At 32.9% G+C, this 14,818-nt stretch overlaps 1 protein-coding gene across 2 annotated transcripts; it reads right to left on the bottom strand.

The window, feature by feature from the left end:
* Nucleotides 1-704: 704 nt before the first annotated feature.
* On the bottom strand, nt 705-14,011 carry LOC129946814 (RNA-binding protein RO60). 2 transcript variants are annotated; one of them, XM_056057158.1, is made up of 7 exons: nt 13,897-14,011; nt 13,545-13,787; nt 12,704-13,429; nt 12,449-12,581; nt 12,193-12,380; nt 11,957-12,135; nt 705-1,467 (listed from the first exon to the last, which is right to left on the bottom strand). In XM_056057158.1, exons 2-7 carry the CDS (start codon nt 13,743-13,745, stop codon nt 1,326-1,328), a joined length of 1,569 nt encoding a protein of 522 aa, XP_055913133.1. In that variant the 5' UTR covers nt 13,746-13,787; nt 13,897-14,011; the 3' UTR covers nt 705-1,325. The 2 variants fall into 2 exon arrangements, with proteins under 2 accessions (XP_055913133.1, XP_055913132.1); XM_056057157.1 differs by having other exon boundaries at nt 13,545-13,798; nt 13,897-14,000.
* Between the last annotated feature and the right edge of the window lie 807 nt (nt 14,012-14,818).

The following is a 14,818-nucleotide window of genomic DNA, read 5'->3' as shown; positions in this document are numbered from 1 at the left end:
TCATGTTGAATGGCATCTTCCCTTAGTCCATGGAAGACCACTATTATCTCAATTAAAATTCCTTAAGATATAAAGAAAAAAAAAAAACAAGTTATTGTATGCTGCAGAGTTTTATTTCAGAGTTTTTCTTTATTTTTCGGAAAGGCTTTCGTTTTGTTTTTTGATAATGAAAACAGTTCAACATTTTATTATTTTTTTTTTCTTTTTTTGTATGGAAACCACCTTTCGGAATAATTTCATCAATTAATGTAATAAAAAAAATTAACAAACTATAATTGTGTAAACAATAGCTTAAAATTATTAAATGTTCTTACGGTTTTGTTTCAAACGTTTTTAATATCACATTATGTTCGCGGTTCAGAATATTTCATAGTTAATTTTATTATTTTAGTATTTTTGTTTTTTTTTTAATCATTTTTTTTTGTTTAATTTAAATTTATTTTAAAAAATGTTGTGACTTTAATTTTAGATTCTTTAAGAATAATATAATTTCAGTTAACAATTGAAAAATAGATAAATATTCATCACTTTTTTTTTTGTAGTTTTACTATTTTAAATTAACTTGGACCTGTACAAAAGACAGAAATACTTTTTTTGATCACATTTTTGTTTCGGTTAAGTAAAAATTTCGAGTACTAATTAATAGAAAAATAGAATACATTTTTGTTTGAATGAGTTGATTTTTCCTTGTTTCAATTTTATTATTTTTTTTCTAGTTATATTTTTATTGTTTTTTCTTTTGTATTCGTATAATGAGTTGTTTTGTTTTGTTTTTCTGTGAACAAAAATATAAGGCTTATAATTTAACTAAATCCAAAGGCGTGGTACCAGTGAATTTTGAAAGGCAGTCATGGATATTCAATTTTTTTTTGTTTGTTGTATTGTTTTTGATTTTCAACGCCAAAATGAAGAATTTTTCATTCAGCAAGTTACTCTTTGTTTTTTCTTTTGATTCTATGCTATTTAAATTTAAATATGTAGATATTATGTTTAATGAAATGTATATGTAGGTATGTAATGCATTTGATATTAAGAATTGGTATGTTTCTTATTTTAATTCATTGTTGTCGACACTTACGACACTTGTGTTGTTGTTAATGTTTTTCGTTTGATTTAATGAAACACTTTTTTCTTGTTTCTATTTTTGTTTTCTTAAAATTCATTTTGGCCAACATTTGTTACACTTATGAATGTAATGTATTAGAGATGAGATAATTAGGTTTGATTTGATGAAACATTTTTGTATAGAATTTAACTTCGAATGATTAAAAGATTAACGATTAAGTGAGTCGAGTTGTTAAAGATGATACAAATGTTTTGGAGATTCAACCGAACCTGTTAAGAGCAAAGCTGTCAATTACGTTTGCTGTATTGGAATCCAATCCACAAATTTCCAAAATGTTCTCATTCCTTTCGGTTGAATAAGACATTGATTTTTTGTGTTTCAACAAGCTGATGATAACAAATCTGAAAAAAAAATAGAATTGGTTAATTTAGCGCTACGTAAAAACATAGAGTACCAAAAATATTAAAATAAAATAAATTATTTAAAAAAATGTATCCTAAAAAAAGAAAGACGTATTAACCTATTATTGTTTTATTTTGTATATTATTTGGGAATGCATTTAAAGCTCGTTCCGAATATCATGACAATTCTAAGACAAATATAAAAAAGAGGCTGGGATGCGACCCACACTGATAACTTCCCATCCCGTCTGTCGATTTGTCTTGCTTCAAAGTTTGTCTATAATATGTACTCGTACCAATTTTTTCCAAATTTGCGTACAATTTTTTGTAGATTTTTTTTAATGAAAAAACGGACTGTTGGATTTTTATATACAAATTACTGAATATCGAAAACAATATTTTCTGTGAAATAAAATAAGTTTGAAGCCAATATTTTTAATTTTTGAAAAGCTATTTAAATTGAAAGTAAATTTTTACCAAGTATTAGAATTGTTTTTTTTTTTAGAGTTTTATTTTTTGTAAAAAAAACTGTCAATTCGATTTTTTTCAAAATTTTATCGAATATTGAAACAATATTTCTTATAAGATAAAATTAGTTTGAAGAAAATATTTCAAGTTTTTGAAAAGATATTTGAGTCAAAAATCAATTTTCACCAACATTTGGTAAATTTTTATTAGGTTTTTAATTTTTTGCACAAAAACTGTCAATTCGATTTTTTTCAAAATTTTATTGAATGTTGACAACAATATTTGTTGAAAGATAAAAGTTGTTAAAAGGCAATATCTAAAATTTTTGAAAAGATATTTGAGTCGAAAATCAATTTTTACCAACTTTTATAATTTTTTTTTTAGGTTTTTATTTTTTGTAAGAAAACTGTGAATTCAATTTTTTTCAAACCTTAACTGAATGTTGACAACAATATCTTTGAAAGATTAAAGTAAATCAAAGCCAATATCTCAAAGTTTTGAAAAGATATTTGAGTCGAAAATCAATTTTTACCAACTTTTATTAATTTTTTTTTAGGTTTTTATTTTTTGTAAAAAAACTGTCAGTTCGATTTTTCTCAAAATTTTTCAAAATGTTGAAAACAATATTCCTCATAAGATAAAATAAGTTTGAATCCTAAATTTTAAGTTCTTGAAGAAATATTTGAATCGATATTCAATTTTTACCAACTTTGAGTAATGTTTTTTTTAGATTTTTATTTTTTATAAAAAAAACTGTCAATTAGATTTTTCTCAAAATTTTATCAGATGTCAAAAACATTATTATTCGTTGCAACAAAATTGTTTTGGAGATGAAATCATATTTCAGTCGTAAAATTTTGGAGGTGACAAATTTTTTTTTCAGTTTTTTTGATTTATAAAAAAAAACCGTTATATTAATTTTTTTCAAAAAATATACTTGTTTGGTATCACGTTACAATATATTATATAAAATTTAATTCAAGTCTCTAGCGTTTTCGGTTCGTAAGATATTTAGGGTTAACCAAAATTTTCACCTTTTTTTTAAACTGCTATGGTAAAAAAACCACCTATGCAATTTTCTTGAGAGCCCTTTCTGCATCTTTCTGCCTTATTATCTGTATTGTTCTTGAGCTATGGACGACGAAAAAAACGTCGCGAACGTACGAACGTACGTACACACGCACGCACAGACATCTTTCTAAAAATCTTTTATTTCGACTCTAGGGACCTTGAAACGTCGAGAAATGTCAAAATTTTCAATTTGACAAATCGGACCCATTACAATAACTTCCTATGGCAAGTTAATAATATATAAAGAATATGTCCAAATCACTGAAATATTCTGTTCTGACTAAAACTTTTGAAAATTGGTAAATTTAAGGGCGTAAACTTTAACGTAAATCACTTTTTTGAAAAAAATAAACTATCTTCTTATATATTCAAGGATGTTTTTTATGGCGAGAAAAATTCCAATAATTGCCGGAAAAACCATCAAAACAAATGTTTTCTAACTAAAACAAATTAAATTAAAAAAAAAAAAAACAAAGAAAAAAGTTTTGATGTCGATTTCCTTTTGTTTTTCTTGGATCTTCTGTTACCTTATCTACTGAGTTTGCTTTTGTCAACTGATAAACAAATCCATGTATCGTGCTTTATATATTTATATTTAAACACAGTGCGAGCTTTAGGAAAATAGGGTCTTAAAGTTCTGAACATCAAAATGGGAGGGAAAAACAGAGTTGGCCAAAGCATTCCACATCCTCGATGTGCGATTTAAGAAAGAATCTCTGTACTTGACTTGAGCATTCCTAGGAGTGCGAGTATTACGGCTGAATTGTTTAAGGGGTGGAATGCAACTGGCTAATTCGACAGAACATTGTTTGTAAAAATATCTATAAAATAACGAAAGACATGAAACATTGCGACGGTGTTCTAGCGATGTAAATGTTTCGATTATATGTAAATGTTTCGCCTATCATTTTAAAGCCCTTTTTTGAATTCTATCCAAGAGATTTAAACTTGTTTTGGGGGCACCTGCCCCAAAATGCGAATTATATTCAAGCTTTGGACGGATAAAGGCTTTGTAGATTATAGCTGAAAAATTTCTTGCATCTTCGGAGAAAGCCTAAGCACTTGGCAGCATTTTTGGCGATATCGAATATGTGATCATTCCATAAGAGGTGATCTGTGATATTCATGACGAGTACTGAAAGTTGATTAGTTTCCTGGATGCAACTGCCGCTCATGGATAGCGGCATCGGGGGTGGGTTGCGCTTTAACGACAGGAGACAGCATTGAGTTTTCGAAGCATTAAATTCTACACGGTTTTGATTCCCGATTGGACAATGCTGTCAAGATCAGAATTTAATGAGCTTATCTTACGCTGCCGTTTAAATTCCACATCCGAAGGACAAGCATGTGAATCTAGAAACGAATATGAAAAGCTGAGGGTACTGTCGTCGGCGAAACAGTTTAAGGGATTAGAAGTGACAGACAGAAGATCGTTTATGAATATAAGGAAGAGAGTCGGGGACAAAACGGAGCCCTGGGTAACACCAGCATTTATTTCATGAATTTCAGACTTGAAACCATCCAATACAACTTGTATTGAACGATTCGAAAGGTCATTACTAATCCAATGAAGGAGGGATTCATGAAAACCGAAAGCACGCATTTTCGATAAGAGAGCCTGATGCCAAACCCTATCAAATGCTTTTGAAATATCTAGTGCAATAATCTTACTTTCTCCAAAACTATGTAAAGATTTGTTGCACTGTTCGGTGAGATGAACCATGAGATCACCAGTGGACCTATTGCTACGAAAGCCATACTGTCGGTCATTAAGAAGCTTCCGTTCTTCAAGATATTTCTTAAGGTGAAAATTAATCAACGTTTCCATGACCTTAGAAAGAAAGGACGTAAGTGCAATTGGACGGTAGTTTGAGAGAGAGGAGGATTCGGCTTTTTTAGGGACAGGCTGGACAAATGCAGTTTTCCATCCACTTGGGAAGAGTGGAATAAGACAGATGGAAAAGCTTACGCAGTGGTTTTGCCAGCGTTGAAGAACACCTCTTCAGAACAATAGGGGGAATACTATCCGGGCCAGCGGATTTGTGTATGTCAAGTTCTTTCAGTACTCTTTCGACGGCACGAGTGCAAAAGAAGATTCGTCCCATAGAATCATTTACGCTCTCAAGAACAGGAGGACTCATGACACTATCCGGTAGCGTCGAATTAACAGCAAAATGGGCTGCAAGCAAATTGGCTTTATCAATCGAGCTTACATGGGGAGTGTCATTGTGGACGAGCGTTGGAACCGAGGATGACCAAATGACCAGAAATTTTTACTACCTTTGGGACATTGTAGTATTGTTTGCCTTAATTTTTGATCATGCAAAAATTTGGTTCGTCGAATATGACCATTACAGGTCTTTCTAGATTGTTTAAACTTATTCCGGTTTTCCTCAGTCGGGTTGGCTTTATATCAACGGAGACTTACATCTCTGAACCTAATAACCTCTTTACAGCTAGAATCAAACCATAAGTTCTCTTTGTGTTTGATAGATTTCACCCTATTCGGGATAAAATTTCTCATTCCACAAAGAAATAAATTTTTTACCATTTCTGCGCTGGAATCCACGTCACTATCGAGGAAGCATATTGACCAGTTAAAGTTCCTGAAGAATTCATTGAGACCGTCCCAGTTGGCTTTCTCATATTGCCAAACGGTTCTCATAGGAGGTTTTTCTTTAACTGGGTTTTTTCGACATGAGAATTTTGCAGAAACGATGGTCTGATGTGCCTAGAGGCGGTAATAAATTAATTGTGTATTTATTAGGGTCAGAGGTAAGAAACAAGTCTAGGGTGTTGGTGGATTGACCTGCAATGTCAGGGATTCGAGTTGGCTCATCGACAAGCTGAGTTAATTGATTTAACTCAGCAAAGATCTCAACATACCTTCCTTCCGGTGTTGACTGGCCAGAATAACGAAGCCAAGAAGAATTGTGTACATTGAAATCGCCCGCAATGACGATTTCAGTGTGAGATTAATGGGCAACAATTCTTTGAATGGAGTCAGACAGAGCATCAAATTCGTTAAAAGTTGAATTTCTGTCCAGATTTGGACTTCGATATAAAAAACATGAATGGATGATGCGCTTATTTACCGTAAATTTTAACCACATGAAATTGAAGTTTGTGTTAGAGCACAAACCATATTGTGGCTGGAGTTGGTACGCAACATCATTTCTTATATACACGGCTAATCCATGATGAGGAAAAAATAATGGCACTAAGTTATACCCATTTAGATTAAATTCTGAATGATCGGAATCTTCACCTATTTGAGTTTCACTCAATGCCAAAACAGCTGGCCTGTTTGATGCAGTATGGACATATGTGGCATAGAAGTTCTTTCTTAAACTACGTGTTGGTTTCGTTGCTGGCGTCTTTACTCGTAGTCTGTTTTAAAAAATATCTTAGGAAAAACTCTAAGGGGATTTAAGATGATTAGTCTAAAAGTAGCTTCTCATGGTTAGTCTCCAGTTTCTTTTCTATTACTTCTAGGAACACATTATAATATAATATAATATTAATAAATAACTTGAAATACAGTTTCTTTTTATTTAAACTTTTTTCAAAGTTAAATAAAGAGTGAATTTTGTAGCGATTATATTTTTGGCAACACTGGTTTAAACAGCTGACTCATGTTTCGTGTTTTGTTTCACTGTCCAACATCTTCAGTTTGGTCTATAATTTTACCATGAATCGTCTTACAAAAAAACAGCTCTTGCAAGTTATTGAATTTTATTATCAAAATTCGTGCTCTGTTAAGAAGGTTCATCACGCGCTTCTTCCATTTTATGGTCAGTTTAATCGACTCACTGAAGCGACTATTCGGGCTATTGTGACTAAATTTCGCACCAAATTTACACTGTTGGACATAAAACTACCAACACGCTTACGTAGATTGTGAACTGAAGAACATATCGCAGCTGTATCGGCCAGTGTTAATGATGACCATCAATTATCAATTCTTCACCGTTCGCAGCAATTTTGCCTGTTACTCAACGAACGTGGAAAATTTTGCCAAAGGATTTAGGTGTGATGCCTTTCAAAATACAGCTGGTGCAAGAATTGAAGCCGAACGACGCACTACAACGTAAAATTTTTGGTTAAAGGTCTCTTCGGAAAGATGGCCGAAGATCCACTTTTTTACTGAAAAATTGTGTTCAGCGACGAAGCTCAGTTCTGTCTCAATGTGTAGTGGGTACGTAAATAATTGTCGATTATAGAGTGAATATCAGCCAGAAGCAATGCAAGAGCTACCAATGCGTCCAGAAAAAGTCACAATCACAGGTGCGGTTTATGGGCTGGTGCCAACATTGGACCTTACTTCTTCAAAGATGATGCGAATCGAATGAATGTGACAACAATGGAGAGGCGAGTTCGGTGAACATTTTATTTCACTTTGGGGACCGATCAATTGGCCGGCTAGATCAAGCGATTTAAAGACTTTACGACTATTTTTTGTGGGGCTATGTTAAATTTCTTGTCTATACATAAAGTCTGCTTCAATTGACGCATTGGAAGACAACATTGAAGCATTTATTCGTGAGATACCGGCCGAAATGTTGTAAAGAGTATGCCAAAATCGGATGGACCATATAAGGCGCAGTCAAGGTCAACATTTCCATGAAATAATCTTGAAAAATTAAATTTGACGGACCCCCCTGTATCCATTGCGGTTTATCCCTAACTATTGCCAATATGGTAGTACGGGCAACTTAACCTTATTTTTTTCATAAAATTCTCGCACAAGCTTATCGATAGGTAATTATAAAATGCAGTCCGGGCGCACACAATCGGACTACACCGGTTTGATCCTTCCTTCTACGTCAAACGAGAGCCCGTCGCACAGTGCGTCGATCCATGGAAAAAATAAAAAAAGAGGCTTGCATGCGACCCACACTGATAACTTCCCATCCCGTCTGTCGATTTGTCTTGCTTAAAAGTTTGTCTATATGTACTAGTATCGATTTTACCAAATTTGCGTACTATTTTTTATAGATTTTATTTTTTATGAAAAAACGGACTGTTGGGTTTTTATATAAAAATCACTGAATATTGAAAACAATAATTTCTGTAAAATAAAATAAGTTTGAAGCCAATATTTTGAATTTTTGAAAAGCTATTTGAGTCGAAAGTAAATGTTTACCAAGTTTTAGTATTGTTTTTTTTTAGACTTTTATTTTTTGTAAAAAAACCGTCAATTCGATTTTCTTCAAAATTCTATCGAATGTTGAAAACAACATTATCTATAAGATTAAATTAGTTTAAAGCCAATATTGTATAGATTTGAAAAGATATTTGAGTCGAAAATCAATTTTTACCAACTTTTGTTAAATTTTTTTTTAGGTATTTAATTTTTTGTACAAAAACTATCAATTCGATTTTTTTCAAAATTTTACTTAATGTTAACAACAATATTTTTTGAAAGATAAAAGTAGTTAAAAGCCAATATCTACAATTTTTGAAAAGATATTTGAGTCGAAAATCAATTTTTACCAAATTTTATAAATTTTTTTTAGGTTTTTATTTTTTGTAGAAAAACTGTCAATTCGATTTTTCTCAACATCTTTCAGAATGCTTAAAACAATATTTCTTATAAGATAAAATAAATTTGAAGTCTAACTTTCAAGTTTTTGAAAAGATATTTGAATCGATATTTAATTTTTACGAACTTTGAGTAATGTTTTTTTTAGATTTTTATTTTTTATAAAAAAAACTGTCAATTCGATTTTTCTCAAAATTTTATCAGATTTTTAAAACATTATTCTTCGTTGCTCAAAATTGTTTTGGAGATGAAATCATATGTTAGTCGTTAAATTTAGGAGGTGACAAATTTTTTTTTTCAGTTTTTTTGATTTAGAAAAAAAACCGTTAGATAGATTTTTTTCAAAAAATATACTTCGTTGAGATCACGTTACAGTCTATTATATAAAATTTAATTCAAGTCTCTAGCGTTTTTGGTTCGTAAGATATTAAGGGTTAACCAAAATTTTCACCTATTTTTTAAACTGCTATGATAAAAAAAACCACCCACGCAATTTTCTTGAGAGCCCTTTCTGCCTTATTATCTGTATAACAAAATTTATTTGAAGTCGATATCTCTTCTGGTTCTTGAGCTATGGACGACGAAAAAAACGTCGCAGACGTACAGACGTACGGACGTACGAACGTACGTACACACGCACGCACAGACATCTTTCTAAAAATCTTTTATTTCGACTCTAGGGACCTTGAAACGTCGAGAAATGTCAAATTTTTCAATTTGACAAATCGGACCCATTACAATAACTTCCTATGGGAAGTTAAAAATTAGTCTAACTAAACATGATTATAATACACGCAAAAGTCATGGTAAAGTCACTAATAAGTGAACTGTAACTTTTTTGTAAGATAATATTTACCCCCCTGCTGACTGCCCACCACAAAACATGAGCTTAGTTGATTATTCAAATTGAGAACGTTTGCACTGGTTCTTGAATCCTTGGCCTGCAGAATAAAATAATTATCTAAATAAACCGGTTTTCAGTCAGATCTTATTCACTAAGGTAAGTATTAACGAGCTACTATTCAACCATCAGTAGTGATTTTAAAACGAGTGTTGCTGGTTGTCGTGATTTTTTTTTTAAGTGAAGTGGGCTTTTCGACGGAGTAAAAATTATCTGCCCCAACTTGCGCCTTTTTTTAAACGCCATTAACTCCCCTGTTTATTTAAAGGATGTTTACCAATAGGGAGCTTTTTCAGCAATGGTCAACCCATTCTACCAACAGAATTGCTGCTGTTCTAGAGTTTATTAAAAAAAACGTAATTGAGGATGCAAGAAATGAAGCAAATTTAAGAAGACATATTTTTACATTTTGTTCAAACATATAAAAAAGGTGGCAAAAGTGCAGTAGGAAGCTTGATCGTTTTCTAGAATGGAACAGGGACTGGCTCAATCTGGTGCACTCTTTTCCGGACAGCATTTCTTACATGAAATCTAATAATCAAAATCTAAAAAATAAACGTGGAAGGCCGATAAAACCCTTTGACGAGTGTTGCAAAATCAAAACTAAGAAGCAGAGAGTGGAAGAGCTGGTGAAGACAAGATATTTTGACGAACTAAGGTTTGCATCAACGCAAGCAGCCACAAATTCATCGTCTTGAAGGTCCTTAGCGGAAGAAAATAAGGTTTTTTCATCCGAAGAAGCTTTGACACTGTACCTTGACATGGATTTAAATGAACGAAGCTACCAAGTTTTGTTTTCCAAGCATCTCCGCTCTACGCCGGATAAAACAAGGTATGTTGCCAAAATCAATTGTGAATGAAACATCTACTGAGGTGGATTTTGAAGATGTTATGGCTAAAACCGTTGAAAACATATCAAAATCTGTTATTATCAGAAAAGACACAAAAGCCAGATTGGTCTGCAAGTGGGGCTTTGTATTGTAGGCCCCTTAAGTTTTTGTTTCGTAAAGAGTGTCCTGAGCTGGTGAAAAAAGAGGAGGCTACATGCAAGATAAAATAAACCAACTTGGTGAAACTACTGTGTGTGTAGCTGGGCATAGCTTCAGAGTTTCATTCGAATTTCACTTAACCATTTTTGATGGAAGTGTGTGTAATGTGCTGTCGGAAACCAACTCTTCTTCAAAATGCTACATCTGTGGTCCATTACCCAGCGAAATGAACACAGTCAAGTGTTACGAGAAAACTTCTAAGGAAGACAACTATCGGTTTGGCTTATCCACTCTTCATCTTTTAATTTTAAAAAATGGCGAGTTCAAGGAGAAGAAAACAAAACTGTGTTCAAAGAGGAATAAAACGAATCCAGTCAGAATTTAAGGCAAAAATGGGTTTAAATGTGGACCATCCTAGGCAAGGTTTTGGTTCATCCAATGATGGCAATACTGCCAGAACTTTTTTTTCTGACCCTAAACAAAGTTCTGAAATAAAAAAAAATAAATCATACATTGATTGAAAGATTTTCAATAATCTTACGTGTTATTTCATCGGGTGCTGAAATCGACCATGAAAAATTCGATTTGTTACTCTGTGAACCTAAGAACCTTTACTTAGAATTGTATGGTTGGTATTACATGCCCTGTACACTACACAAGCTTTTCTTTCATGGGATTGAAATTATGAAAACTTTTCAAATACCAATTGGACAAATGTCTGAGGAAGCACTAGAGGGCTTACACAAGACTTTTCGTCGCACTAGGCTCTGTCATGCAAGAAAGTCCTCGAGGTCGAACAACATACAAGATGTTATAAATTATATGTTGTTAATATCTGATCCCCTCGTTTCATTACAAAGAAAAATCGTGCGCAAACAAAGACATTTTGATGCAAATGTAAAAAAATTCCTTATTTTTAGTGAAGAACATGATTGTTCTTGTGATGATTAGGAATATTTTATTTTAAGTTTCATTTTTTAATTTTAAATTCAAGTGTTGAAAATCTTTTCTTTTATACTCCTTAAGCTTAAAATTTGAAAATTATATTTTTTACTTTATTACTTTGTGTAAACTTTATTTTTTGTATTAATAAATCATAAACATAAATAATAAAAACTTAATCTGAGCTTTGATTTTTTTTCCTGTGCGACGTACCTCACTAAAAATCTGGAATTTATATCTATCCAGTTTTGCGTGTTCTTTAGACCTAATCTTGCTTAGTCAATTTTGTTTAATGGTCGAAGAAGAAACATCAACTTTCTTAAATGATACATAATCTCTTAACCTACTTTCGACCTTGGGCATGTCTTGAATGGTAAGTTCACCACCTTCACTCTTTTGGACAGATTTACCGAAAATGATAACAAATTTTACGAAAAATAACACAAACGCTTTAAACAGACCACTTTTAGATTTGAATTTCACAATCTTTGTAAAAATAAAATTCTTTGTTAAAAACGGCAATTTAAAAATGTTAACGAAAAAAAATACAAAATAAAATGATTTATCACTTACTTGGCTTTTTTGTTCTTCATTTCACGATACTTGTCCAAGAATCTACAAAGGAAACTCGAATTCTGATTTGGATTACTGCGGCCAGCCGATGGTACAATAATCAAGAATAAATCATAAACCTGTTTACGATTTAAAGCTTCCATCAAGGGTTGAACAAGACGTTGTGATGACTTTTTATACTAAAAAATTTTAAAAAAAATGCATATATTGAAGGTTAACATAAATTTTCATCTTACAGTAAAATGATCACAAACTTCCATAGCTTGATTGAGTTGAATCCCCTTTTCCCAAGGAATTTGAGCTAACTTAACTTTGTCTTCAGTGTAAGCAAAAATGTCAGTGTACTTTTCTCTTTTGAAATAAGAAAATGCAAATGATATAGCAGCTTCGTAATAAGTTACCTTTTTGTGTTTTGTTAAGAATTCTATAAGAAAAACAACAAAATAAAATATAATTTATAAATTTATAAGTATCTTTGTTTTTTAATGTTACTTTTTTTGTAATTATCCTGCAAAGTCATTGTGACAAAAGAACGCAAGCCAACAGCACGATTCAAGCTGAATGAATCTCGATACATCTGCTGAAAGACACTCATGCGCATTGTGATTGCTCGTTTTTCGGGAACCTTAAATTCAAAACAGTTAATCATATTTGGAAAATAAGGAAGACAATCAATTCTAATGCTTAGAACTTTAAATTGAAATCTCTTCTTAAACATAGAAACAAAAATATAAAAACAAACCAAACCTTTTGCAATTCAGAAGCAGCAATAGGAATTCCCAGACGATCCATGCGCCACAGGAATACACTTGGATGTATGTTGGCCTTCTGCAGAGCCTCCCTATTGGTCAGGGACACAATCGTCCGGAATAACTTGGTATTATCGAAATGCCTGTGCTGGTGGAATGTGTGCCACTTCTTGATAATATCCAGCAGACTCATCTCGGGCAGCAACATTTCAACGATATTCGGGAACTTAAATAAATTCGGAGGAACCTGATCCCAAGTGAGTCGCAAATTCTTGATAATCTTCGTAGCCTCGTTCTTCTTTGTGGTCGTACGCAGAGTGCTCATCTCCATGATGACATCTTCGTTTTTGAGTTCATCCTCCTTGATCAATTCACTGCAAGTCTTCAAGAATGCCTGGCACACGGTTTCGTCGCCCAGAGTCTCGTCATTGATATGGCACATGTAGATCAGGTTTTTGTGCGAAAATCCATACATGCCCCGATGTGACTTCCACATCTCTCGCAGCTCCTCGGGGGTGCATTTCTCGTACCAGGCGACGACGGCTTTTTTGGTCGTCCTCGATAGACCCTTGCGACCCTGTAATTGCTGTATGGACTTGGAGTACTTGCAAAACATGAACAACTCTTCGGCGGTCTTGAGGACAAGTGGAACGACCTTGCGGACATTGGTCTTAAACTTTATATCGACTTCACTCCCCAAATAAGTCGCATATGCAAATATAGCCTAAATAATTGAGGTCAACAATTAGCATTCAATTCATAAGGTGATAGGAGGTCGGAATTTGGAATTCCGATAGGCGTGGTAGGGTACTAGGTCAAATCAACGTGCTTATGCTTACCTCATCTTTACGTGGAAGATGGTCGCTTTGCTTTAGGATGTCGCTCATGTAGCCAACAAATGCGACATCGTCCAAAGTGCTTATCAACTCTTTGAGCGGAGGGTAGAGTTTTTCGACTTTCAAGCCAACTCGAGGTCGAATATAAACTGGTTCGAAGTTGCCCAAGTAGCAAAAACGTTTAAGCTTTTGCTTGGCATCCATTTCCAACAAGTTTTGTGTTTTAAAACTGACAAAAAGGAGCACCTACAGAAAACCTGATTTGATTAAAATATTTTATCTGGCAATGAAAAACTTGTAACACAAATGTGTAAGTTTTTGGAAGAAATAAATTAATAAGGTAATAAGATTTTACCTAAAAATTCACAATGCTAAAGGTAATCTTTTCACAACAAAAGAAATATTAAAAAAATGTGCGACTGCCGCAAAAGCGCAAAAAGAAACAACGACAACCTGCGTCTTGAGAATAGACTTGTTCAACAAGTTCATGAACCAACGATTCTAGTTCAAAATTCCAGTTCAGATATGTGATGTGTCAGAGATCCCAGAAGGTGTGTTTGATAACATGAAGTCTCTCAAAATTTTCACAATTAGCTGTCAAAGCAAAGAATTTAAGTAGATACCCAATGAGACATGAATAATTTCCTTATTCTTTTCTATTATTTACAATAACTTCCAATTGGAAAATGAAGAAAGAGTAAGAAAACAGATAAAAACACCAAAATATCAAACCTCAGCAGCCATCTTGTTTTGTCTACAATTGAAAAACAGCTAAAGATATTTTAAAGCATTTAATTTTAATGAAACAACTAGAAATTTAAGATTTCAAATAAGATTCTTATTAGCTTGACTCATAAATCAAGTTCGCTAAAAATCATGTCGATAACTTAATCGGGCGAATGAAGTTGCAGATAGAATCTAACTGATTTTTGACATCTCGTTAAGTTTTGTAATCGGTGTGGATACAAAAATAACGCTAAACTTAGAAAAACTACCATAAACGACAGAAAATTGCATATTTTCCCATTTTGTAGTATACCTTCACATTTGTTTGCAATCTTAGTGCTTTTTGCCCTAGAGTGGGTTAGATTTTAAATGAAATTTGCAGAGGTTGTAGTTCTAAGGCTGCGCATGCACGACCGAACCAATTTGACATTTAAGATTGAGATTTGTAGTCATTAAGATACTTTTATTAAAAGCTGAAAATCCAAATGGATCGACAGAGCTAAACCGAGCCACCTCACTTTTCCCATATACGGCCAATTTTAAATATACTC

Source organism: Eupeodes corollae, chromosome 2 (assembly GCF_945859685.1).
Source record: "Eupeodes corollae chromosome 2, idEupCoro1.1, whole genome shotgun sequence".
NCBI classification, from domain to species: Eukaryota; Metazoa; Arthropoda; class Insecta; order Diptera; family Syrphidae; genus Eupeodes; species Eupeodes corollae.
This window is presented reverse-complemented; position numbering and strand designations above follow the sequence as displayed.

Excerpts from the sequence above, each read along its gene's own strand:
- LOC129946814 (XM_056057158.1), bottom strand. The coding sequence starts at position 13,745 with ATGGATGCCAAGCAAAAGCTTAAACGTTTTTGCTACTTGGGCAACTTC. Across the intron at positions 12,582-12,703 it reads CTGCTTCTGAATTGCAAAAG|GTTCCCGAAAAACGAGCAAT; the intron begins GTTTGGTTTGTT and ends TTTGAATTTAAG. Across the intron at positions 1,468-11,956 it reads ATGAAGAACAAAAAAGCCAA|ATTTGTTATCATCAGCTTGT; the intron begins GTAAGTGATAAA and ends TTTTTTTTTCAG.